A 10,556-nucleotide genomic window follows, 5' to 3' on the forward strand; every position below is an offset into this window, starting at 1 on the left:
AAGTGGCTTTAGCTTCTTAGCGCTGTGCTTTAATCCACTGTGCCACCAGGGAGGGCCCAGCTTTTCTATCCTTTTTAAAGATTTATTTATGCATATAAGAACTGCAGTGTAGGCCAAAGATGCAGAGAGTGAGAGAATTTACCAGAGACAGAGTGAGGAGCAGAACAGGTAGATCTACTGACACTGCTGAGGGGAACAGCCCGCAAGACAGGAGAGGTCTGCTGTGCTATGTGGGTCACCTCCCTGGCTGGGCGACAGTGGCCGCTGATAGCTTAATGTGCTGAGGTTTAACCCTTGTGCCACCAGGGAGGTCCTGCTTTTCTATTTTAATGGCAGAGCACTTCAGTTTAGCCTCAACATTTCTTAGGAGTAATTTGAGAACTATTACAATAGAAGATCATGAATTTTTGGAAGACAGGGACCAGGTCCTATCTGCCTCTATTTTCTATTCTACCCTACAATTTATAAAATTGATGATTTGTTAGAATTCTGATTTCAATCTAGATAGAGTAATCGATATCAAACTATGAGAGCGAGACAAAATATATGTAACATAATGGTGTGCCAGTTTTGCCAGAAAACCAACACTGTGCTCTAATTCTTAAAAAAGGAAGCTCATGAGTTAGCCCTACATTCACCAAGACTTCTCTCCAATTGTATTTTAAACCACAAAACAGTAAAGTTTCATGTTATTAGGGAATGAAGAACAAAAACAACAAGATAGTATTATTCTCCTACCAGAGTAGCCAAACTCCAGATCAAAAGCTGACAGAGATTCAGAGCAATAGTAACTCACATTCATTGCTGGTAAGAAAGCAGTTTCAGCAGTTTCTTAGAAAACTACACATACTCTTACCAAATAATCAATGATCCCTCTCCTTGATATTACTTAAATGAACTGAAACTAATGACCACACTAAGAAAGAGTCATGGAAAGCCGGGCTCTCCTTGGTGGTGCAGCGAGTTAAAGCTCAGCACTAAGAAGCTAAAGCCACTTTCACATGAGTTCAATCCCTGCATGCCCCAGAAGTGACCCACATGGCGCTGCAGACCTCTCCTGACCCACCCGCTGCTCCCCTCAGCAGTGTACTTCATCAGTTGGCATGTTCTGCTCCCCACTCTGTCTCTGGTGAATCCTCTCACTACCCCTGCACCTCTGGCTTGTACCCCAGTTCTGTTTGCATAAATAAATTTCTAAAAAAACAAAAAAAAGTCATAGAAAGCCATGGAAGAAACTTAAAAAGCAAATCACAATATGAAAAAAAGGCAACAATCTAAAAGTGGTTGCATGTTATATGATTTCAATTATATAGCATTCTGGAAAAGATTAAATATGGATATATTTTAAAAATCTGTGGTTGCCAGGAGTGGGGGTAAAAGAGGAATGAATGGATAGAGCTCAGAGGACTTTTATGGTAATAAACTATTCAGTATGATCCTATTGTGGTAGATTGTAGATACAGTGTCATGAGTGAATCCTAATGTTAAACATGTACTTTGGTTGATTATGATGAGTTGATGTAGTTTTATCAATTGTAAAGAAAAATATGCTACTGGTATAGGACATTAATAGTGCATGTACAGGAATGGGGATTATGTGAGAATATTTCTGTATTTTATACTTAATTTTGCTATAAGTCTAAACTATTTTGTAAAAATCAAGTCAATTCACTTAAAGGGGAAAAAACAGGTAAATTAGTGATGAAGAAAATCAGAGACAAATTTATAAATGGTAGGAAAAGGAGAATTTCAGATTCAAGTATTAAGAGCAGAGGGAAAGCCAAAGCAGCAGCTCCAAAAATTTGCATGAAATACTTTCTGGATGATTTCTAAGCTGTATATGAGCAACTAAGATCCTACGAGTTGGTGGAAAAACAGCAACAGAGGCTTAAGAGAATGCATGTGCTAGCGAAACAGTAGCATTCAAACTCAGCCAAAAAAAGAGATCCAGGTGGTTGAAATCGATGAAAATAGTAAGAGTTGTGCCTTAGAAGAGGAAAAACTTAAATAAATCCACACTAATAATGCCTAAACAAGCAAACATACAAAATCAAACCAATATGCAAGTAATTTAACCTTCAGAGGGAGATAACGTGATGCCCAACATCTGTAGGCTGTACACAATGTGCAGCACACAATTTTTAAAAATCCTAGGCATGCAAAGAACCAGGAAAAATAAGCCAACAAACAGAAAAGGCAGACAGTAGAAGCAGCAATGATCCAGATACTGGAGCTATGAGATAAGGACTTCAAAATAACTAATATTTTTGAAGAATATGGTCAAAAAATTTTAACACACAATTAGATTTAAGGGGAGATTTCAGAGTGGCAATACATAATACCTGAAATTCAAGAATTCAAAAGACTGGCACAGCCAGAAACCAAGATTAATACATTTAAAAATAGAAGGTATCTGTTGCACCAAAAGAAAAAAGGACATATGCACAAAATAGAGCATGAAGGATACTGTCAGATGGTCTCAAACACGTTAAGTGGAATATGAACGGTATTGGGAGAGACAGATTGTGAAAGTAGCAATATTTAAAGAAATAGCAGCCAAGAATTTTTCAAATGTGGTGATTCTACAGATTCAAGAACTCAGTAAATTAAAAAAAAAAGCATACACTTTGTATAATATAGTCAAACCTCTAAATTTCAAAATAAAAAGTCTTAAAACTAGCCATCACTTTCAGAAGGACAAAATTGAGAATAATAGTTTAAAATTTGGAAAAGGAAAAAACAAACTTGCCAAACCAGAATTTTTCAAATATGAGTGAATTAAAGACATTCTCAGATCAACATCTGAGAGAATTCACTGCTAGCAGAGAACTATTCCAGGCTATAACAGAGGAAATTACTCAGGGTGGAGGAAAATTGTACTAGATGGAAACACAGAAATACACAATAGGAATGAATACTGAAGAGGGAATAAATCTAAATAAAAGCTGTCTAAGACCTCTACAGCAAAAACTACACTGTGGGAAGCTGAACATATTCACAAATAAGAATGCCAGCACTGTTAAAATGGCAGCACCACCAAACTTATATGTACATTCAAAGCAAGCCCAATCAAAATTTCTGATGGCTTTTATGGATGTGTATGGAAATTGACAACTTGTTCTAAAGTTTATATGGAAAGGTAAAAGGCCTAAGCCAGCCAAGAAATCTTGAAGAATAATGAAGTTGGAGGAAATATATTGCCAGATTTACCCTACAATACACAGAAATCAAAACTATGACATTGCTCTCATGCTTCTAAGGTCCTTTGTACATGCACCTGTTACAAAACTTTCATGATATTGGTAGGTACTGCTTTATAACCAGGGTTGAAGAGTCGTTAACCCTCACTCTGCATATACATGTACATAGTAAATAAATATATGTTGGTTAAACTGGCTTTCTTCTTTTAGATGCTCCAGTTCCAAAATCAAAAGATACATAATGAGCTGAGATCTGACTAAAGTCTCCTAGAAAATATCAGCTATAATTATGAATAGTAGTTACAGCATATTTTCCTTCCCTGGATATAGTTACAGAATGCTATCTCCAAAAGGATTTGACTAATACCCACATCAAAGTAAATGGAAAACTACAAGTGTGGGAGGGAAAGAGACAAAATCAGAAACAAGAGCGAGCTATAGTAGAATCTTGGCTCTTTTTGCACCTGAATTCCAGGTGTGAGTCATTTGCAATGAACTTGGAATGAGCACTTCCTCACCTACTCCTGTGAAGAGGACCAGAACTCAATCAACAAAACACAGTAGCTGAAATTGTCTTATGTAAAATGAAACAATCCATTTTAGAAGTCTAAATCCAACCCAATGAGATTATAAATTGCTTTTTCCTCCATGAAAATTCTAACTGCTGTGCTCTTTTCTAATATGGTCTTAGTCCACAAGAGTCCTCACACTGTTTCAATAAACCACTTAATAGGCAACAAGTAGATAAAACTCCAAAGTCTTTGCTAGGAAATAATCAGATGCAAAAAAAAAAAACATGAGGGGGGAAAGGGAGAGAGAAGCAAGTGTTAAGCCTTTGTTCATCTATTCATCTCTGCCTTGATTCAGTCATGACTTAGCTGGCCTCCTTTCCTCTAATTTTACCTCCCTTCAAAAGATAACCAGGGATGAATTTTCACAAGTATGACACTCTGCATTCCTATTTCAAGTTATCAATGATTTCTGTCACCTTCAGTCAGAAATAGAATCTTCATAATTGGGATTTCTGAGGTTCTTCCTATCTGGAAGAATATTATATTTTGTGTTTGTGCAGTTTTCTTTGCCCTGAACACTCTGGAGACTTCTATAATCTTTTAAAACACGATTAGTGTCAGTGATTCTTGAGGGCTACCCCAACGCCCCCAATTTGATCTGAAGACCCCAATTCTGTGACAATGACAACCTTAACTTCAAGACCAATGTCTGTGCTCTCCTTAAGAATATGCAGGTAAGTGGAAAGCAAGAGTTGGTGGAATTGTATATGTACGAAAATACCTCTAACTTATTCTAAGAACTATGTTGAACACCTGATAGCTACCAGAAAGGAAGGTATATAACTTAAAAGATTGCCCTGTGGGGGCCTCCCTGGTGGCCCAAGGTGTTAAAGTTTCAGAACTATGACACTATTGGCAGTCACTGCAGCATGAGATCGATCTCCAGCCAGGGAGGTGACCCATGTGGCACAGCAGACCTCTCCGATCTCACCCACTGCTCCTCTCAGTGTTTTTCAGTTAGTCCACTGTTCTGCTGCCCACTCTATCTCTGGTGAACCTCTCTCAATTAGCCCTCTCCTCCAGACCTCTGGCTTACACCACAACTCTTGTATGAATAATTAATTTTTTTTAAGACACAGCAACAAAATCTCCAAGTCCTAACTTGTATTCAGCATAGTAACTTGAGCAGGCAACTTGAGTACTCCTTCCCCCAGTACTCCTGCCACCAGCCACCATTCATTAGTCTCTTGCTTTTATTCTCTTATTTCTTATCTCCCAAGCCCACGAGCTTAGGCCCAAGCCCATCCACCCTTACATTTCAGATTTGCCCACAATAAGGTCAGGGTCTCCATCTTTTACTTCATCTCATTCTTACTATGTTTATTTTCCGCCCCAAATTTTATCACCAATCTGTTTCAGCAAGTTAGATTCTATGACTTTTTACATAACAACATCTTGAAATGTCCACAAGAACAAAAAGTATAAATGATTAACATTTAAAGCATTGTCTTCCATCTTAAGTATTGCTCACTACTCAGAAATGTCCCACTACTGTGCCATGCAAATGTACAGGCCACAGAAATCACCATTTGTTTGTCACATTCTGGATTAGTTGCCCTTAGGAAAAGATAAAACTTTCACTTACTTGGTTATTTCCTTGGGAGCTCCCTGCTGCTCGAGACTTTAATGTCTGGATTTTCTCAAAGACCAGGTTGACTTTCCTTTTAGTAGCATCATCATTGTCAGTGCTTCTAGAAATTAAAGGCAGCAGGAAAAAAAAAAAGTGAGGGGACAGCTGCTGCTCTCAGCATGTCTGTGTGCCATGACACAGGAAACAAGCCCTTTAAGAAGGTAAGTTGCAAGACACCTGTTAATTCTGGCTGCAGGCAAAACCCACACATTTTTCTTCACATAAACTACTAGAAGTTATCACTCGATTTGGGCGAGGATTCCCATTTCCAAACATGTGAAAGGGCCACAACAATATTATAAATAGGTTTGAAGAAAAGAAACCCAAAGAAGATCTAATTATGTGTTGTTTGATTCAAATGACTCATATTCATTAAGACATTTCTCCTCTTTGCTTCCTTGAACACGCACACACACATTATACTTTTAAATCTTACACCGAGAATGATATGCAGTCATCTTAAAGTGTTTAGTGAATATTTAAAAAAATAAATCTCCCAAGCCGTGACTGTCCACACAGCAGACCTTTTGGTCTAGACATTCACAGGTAATGATCAGATAAAGCTTATTAACTTCTGCCACACACCTCTGACATGCAGGGGGAAACAAAAGATTTTAAATATTTCCTTAAATAGGCACCTCCTGCTAAAGTCGATCTCACCAGTCAATAATACATCATGGGGTAAAAGAATTTAGAAAGAATTTTTAAAATAAAGTTATTCTACTTCAATCCTAATATGGTAATATGGTAAAATCCTTCAGAGAGTGAGAGACTAATAAGTATGTCTTAGAATAATCTCTTTGGTTATTTTCCAAAAGCCCCTCTATATAATAATTGGAACCTATTTTGTCAGCTCTTTATTACTGACAAATGATTGTGAGGCACAATACAAGAATAAAAAATGTTTTGATTCCCAGGAGTATTTGCCAAGTGACTTTTAGCTATGTCAAGCATAAAGGTTTTCTTTCCTTCTTAATCATATCTGATGAGAGAAGTGAAACAGAAACTTCACATTCCTGGCCTACAATTCCAGCAGTTAGTATCTAAGTAAGTGAAAACCAGATTACTCGAGCTCAGCCTCCAAGATAAGCTGGTGGAAAGCAATGCTTTTAAGTGAGTCATACTTGCTTTCAAAGTAATGGAAGCAGGGGCTTCTGGCCAGTGTCAGTTCTGGGAAGGGGAGGTGGTGTTTTATATTTGGAACTTCTTATTCCTGGGTTCATGGAAGACCTCAAGGTGATAGCAATTCAAAACTGAACAGTAAGCATTCTTCTTATGTGAATTTGTTTTTGTAACAGAAAAGGGCCATTTAAAAAATACATTCATTAGGACTTTTGAAGTACGATTTCTTTCTGTATCCTTCCCTCCCCAGCACTTTGCCCACCACTATCCAAGACTTACATCCTTTTCTGAAAAACCCAGTCTTAACCCTCAAATGGCTCACACCAGGAAGGAAGGTAGAACAAAACACAGACCTTAGAAAAGGAAATGAAGAGCCCCACTAGAAATGCCAGCATTTAACTTCCTTAAAGAAAATCACTAACCCTTCTTTGAGGTAATTGTAAAGTATCTGCTTGGCGGTCTCCTCATTGGTTTGTTGAGTAAGCTCTTGCTGACCTTTTAATAGATCCGGTGTGGCCTGAAACATAATGTATGTTATTAGAACACAAGAGAAGTTTCTAGAAGAATGCAAAAGTCTGAAGCCTGAAGCAGGAATATTCCCACTCTCCAAAAAAAAAAAAAAAAAAAATTCTTCACTCACACACAACTGGTTCTATCGTCTTAAGCAAGTTCCTTAACTTCTCTTCACCTCAATTTCCTCATCTGTAAAACTGTAATTAATAGGACCTACTTCATAGGTTTGGTGAACTCCTAAAACATATAACAAATAGTGCCTGGCACTTACCAACCATATTATCATTTTTATCATTATCATTATTTTTTATTATTATTACCAAACTGTAAATGTGTCAAATAAATTTCATCACTGAGGATTAACCTAATTTCTCAGACCAGATACTAACCCAGTCATCCAATTTCATGATGGACGTCTGGAACCTCTGTGTAGAAGTAAATGCTCATGGTTTCAGATTTCGAATCTATAAACAGCAACATCAAATCTACAGTAACAAGTTGCTTTCTAGACAAGACCATAAGGAGCATCTAGCTGGACTTGAATTAGTTTAGAATGCCATACAACTGGCAATAAGACATACTGTATAAGATGAAACTTTTAAAAATTCAGATTTACACTTGCTGATTTAAGATATGCAGAAGGATTTGGCTCATTCACAAGGAAGGGGTTGGGGGGAGGGGAGGGAATACTTTATTACCTGAGTATTTGAGGTGGAAGCAAATGTCTTCACAGAAATCCTCTTGGCACCAGCATCAGGAGAAGTGACCACCCCCCGACTCTGCAACATCAGGGTAGCCGTGGTGGTTTTGATCTCCTCTTCCTTTTTATTCTTAGCTGGAAGGGAGGATGCGCGCACTGACCTACTTTCTTGGCCAACTTTGTTTTCCGGAGCTTTCCCATCTTTGTTCTGCTGAGCAGGCCTGGGGGGAGCCCCCTGGATGCCAGGCATCGCTCCATGCAGCTTGGCAAAAGCGCGCCCTGCGCCCTGCCTCCCTCGGAGCTCAGGGGCCACAGGTCGGTGTCCACACAGCTGGGATGGTCGGAGCAGGTGTTCGCTGGATTTGCCCAGGTTCCTGCTAAATTCACTTAGGTACTCCTTGTTTCCTTGGAGACCAAAAGGAAAGGCACTGTCCACGCTTCGGGACCTCTTCCTGTCTTCTGGATCAATTCTGTTTCGTTTCCCAGACCTGCCTCTTCTCTGCAGCCCAGGTTTTTGGTCAAATTTTTCAATTAACTCATCCACACCAGGAATTGACCCCGTATCAATATCCCTCCCGGTTCCTGGCAAGAAGGGGATGTAGCGTCTATTTTCATGACGATTCACGTTGTCCGCATGGATGGCGCATTCTTGATCGTCCAGTAAAAATCTGTACAAGGAGTTGGCCGAAGTGGGGGTGGTGGACGACGACGAGGATCTCCGAGACCGAGCCCCGTCTAGGACCGGCCCCGCTGAGTCTTGTCGTCGGAAGGGAAGCACATCAGGCCTGTTTTTCTTGGCTTCCGGTTGGGTGTTTGGGCTGTGGCTGCCCAAGGGCTTCCCATTAGAAATAAGCGCCTCCTCCACGACCCCCTCCTTGTTACAGCTCTGGACGTTCACGCACACAGATGTCTGCTTTTTGGGGTCTTCTATGACCACCGAGCTGCACAAACGAATGGCTGTTACACTGGATTTGGTCAGATCTTCCAAAGGAGGGCTGGCCTGCTGGGAACCACTGGATTTTGGAAAGCAAGCCCAGGCTTTCTTACTGTCGGTACCTTCTTCCGTTAAAGTTTTTAGCCAATTAGTCTCAGGAGGCTGGTGATTTTGCAACTCATTCTTTTCTGGATCATAGGGCTGCAAAAGCTCTGGGTGCCTCTGGAAGTTCAGCAGGTGGGATGGCTTCATTGAACCTTCTTTGTGTTCAACAATTCCATTCTTGCCCTCAAAGAAAGAGGGTTGTTTCAGATTTCTTATTGGGCTGGGCTGAGCATATGGGTTCTCCGGCAGCTGCAGTTCTTCTTCACTGTTCTCCTCTAGCACGGACCCATTGCTGGAATGTAGAGGCAGTTTATTTATCAATGGAGATGGAAATGAGGGCCCGTTTTCAGAAAAAGATGTGCCTGCCAGACATCGTTCTGTATTATTCAAGACTATGTAGGGGTGGCCATCAATTCCTTGTACCCGAATACTGACACCATAGGAGCCTGCCTTTGAGTGCTGAGCATTCCTTGACTTCTTGGTTTCATCACTTTCCAGTCGCAGATGGACACCGTATTCTTGCTGCACATGTTGATATTCACCGAAATACAGCTCCATGGCTCACTGTTCTCACTACCAGGAAAAGAGGGGGGAAGATGGCATAAGGTGAGGATCACATCTATTTAAATGAAGGTTATGAGGGGGAAATTTCCCAGTTTGAGGGAAACAAAATTTTTTATTTTGTTAAAGATATATTTATTTATGCATATAAAAGCCGGGTCTAGGCCATAAGTGCTGGGGGTGAGAGGACTCACCAGGAACAGAGTGGGGAACAGAACAGGCAGACTGACTGAAATACACTGCTGAGGGGAGTAGGAGGGGAGACAGGAGAGGTCTGCTGCACCAGGTGGCTCAGCTCCCTGGCCGGGGATTGAACTCATGCTGTAGTGGCTGCCAATAGCTTCTTAGTGCTAAAACTAACCCCTTGCACCACTAGGAAGACCCCCCCCCCCCAAAAAATAAACATTTTAAATAGTAAGAGCATTTGAGAACCAAATGCCACCCAAACAAGCCTTTCTGGCTGTCCGAGCCCACATGAACGTTGTGCTTGTCAACTTTGGGCTTAAACCCTGACCTCAGGCTGGACAGCTGGTATAATGACCTGACACCTCTCATTATTCTGTTTTTAGCTGACAGGTTTTTCTGGTTGCTTTATTCTTCCTTACTTGGTTTCCTCACATGTTAAGCTATTTATTTTTAAGCAATAGGGTATTCCAGTTACCAGCATTTGAGAAGGTACTTTTCCATGAAAATAACTGAGTTAAGACCCAAAAAATTTATGTTCACCATTTACATGTTGTTCCCTATACTGTAAATTTTCTTGTCCAAACAACATCTTCAACCATATTTATGCACAGATTTGCTTTGACATCTTCATCACTATTTGTTATACTGTTAAAAAAATATTTTCACTCTAAGGGATTGGTTTGCAAGATAAACAGTGAGAGTAAATGATGAAAAATAGTTTTCACCATTTTTTCTTACCAAAAAGTTCAAGTAACATGGACTTGAAAAGTACTATCTAAAGAAACTGTAGACTCAAGAGTATTTATTTTGTAATCAGTCCTAATTGCAAGAATACTAGATTTCCCCTCTATCACATGTGGCCACCGTTGTCAGAGACAGCACATGATCACAGGTGGCCCACCCACCCTATACTCTAGGTCTCCCACAGAAATCCACACAGAAATACTCCCATAATGGCCTTTTGGTTTCATTTCTGTTCTAGAGTCAATCTAGTAGCCTAACTTCCAAGAATAGTATCTTTTATATATATATA

The 10,556-nt window shown here is 39.9% G+C and overlaps 1 protein-coding gene across 2 annotated transcripts in view; it reads right to left on the reverse strand.

Moving 5' to 3' along the window:
* The window catches only part of CGNL1 (cingulin-like 1), a 156,500-nt gene that overhangs the window by 91,507 nt on the left and 54,437 nt on the right, over nucleotides 1-10,556 (reverse strand). Inside the window, exons 2-4 of one of the 2 annotated variants that reach the window (XM_012728676.1) lie at nucleotides 7,736-9,349; nucleotides 6,947-7,041; nucleotides 5,358-5,460 (exon numbers count right to left, since the gene is read on the reverse strand). In XM_012728676.1, coding sequence (XP_012584130.1) covers nucleotides 5,358-5,460; nucleotides 6,947-7,041; nucleotides 7,736-9,334 — 1,797 coding nt within the window. In that variant the 5' untranslated portion in view covers nucleotides 9,335-9,349. Of the gene's footprint in view, nucleotides 1-5,357; nucleotides 5,464-6,946; nucleotides 7,042-7,735; nucleotides 9,350-10,556 lie in introns of both variants that reach the window. The other variant, XM_004687754.2, reaches the window with a different exon arrangement.

Source organism: Condylura cristata, unplaced genomic scaffold, assembly GCF_000260355.1.
Source record: "Condylura cristata isolate star-nosed mole 26May11 unplaced genomic scaffold, ConCri1.0 scaffold00023, whole genome shotgun sequence".
NCBI lineage: Eukaryota > Metazoa > Chordata > Mammalia > Eulipotyphla > Talpidae > Condylura > Condylura cristata.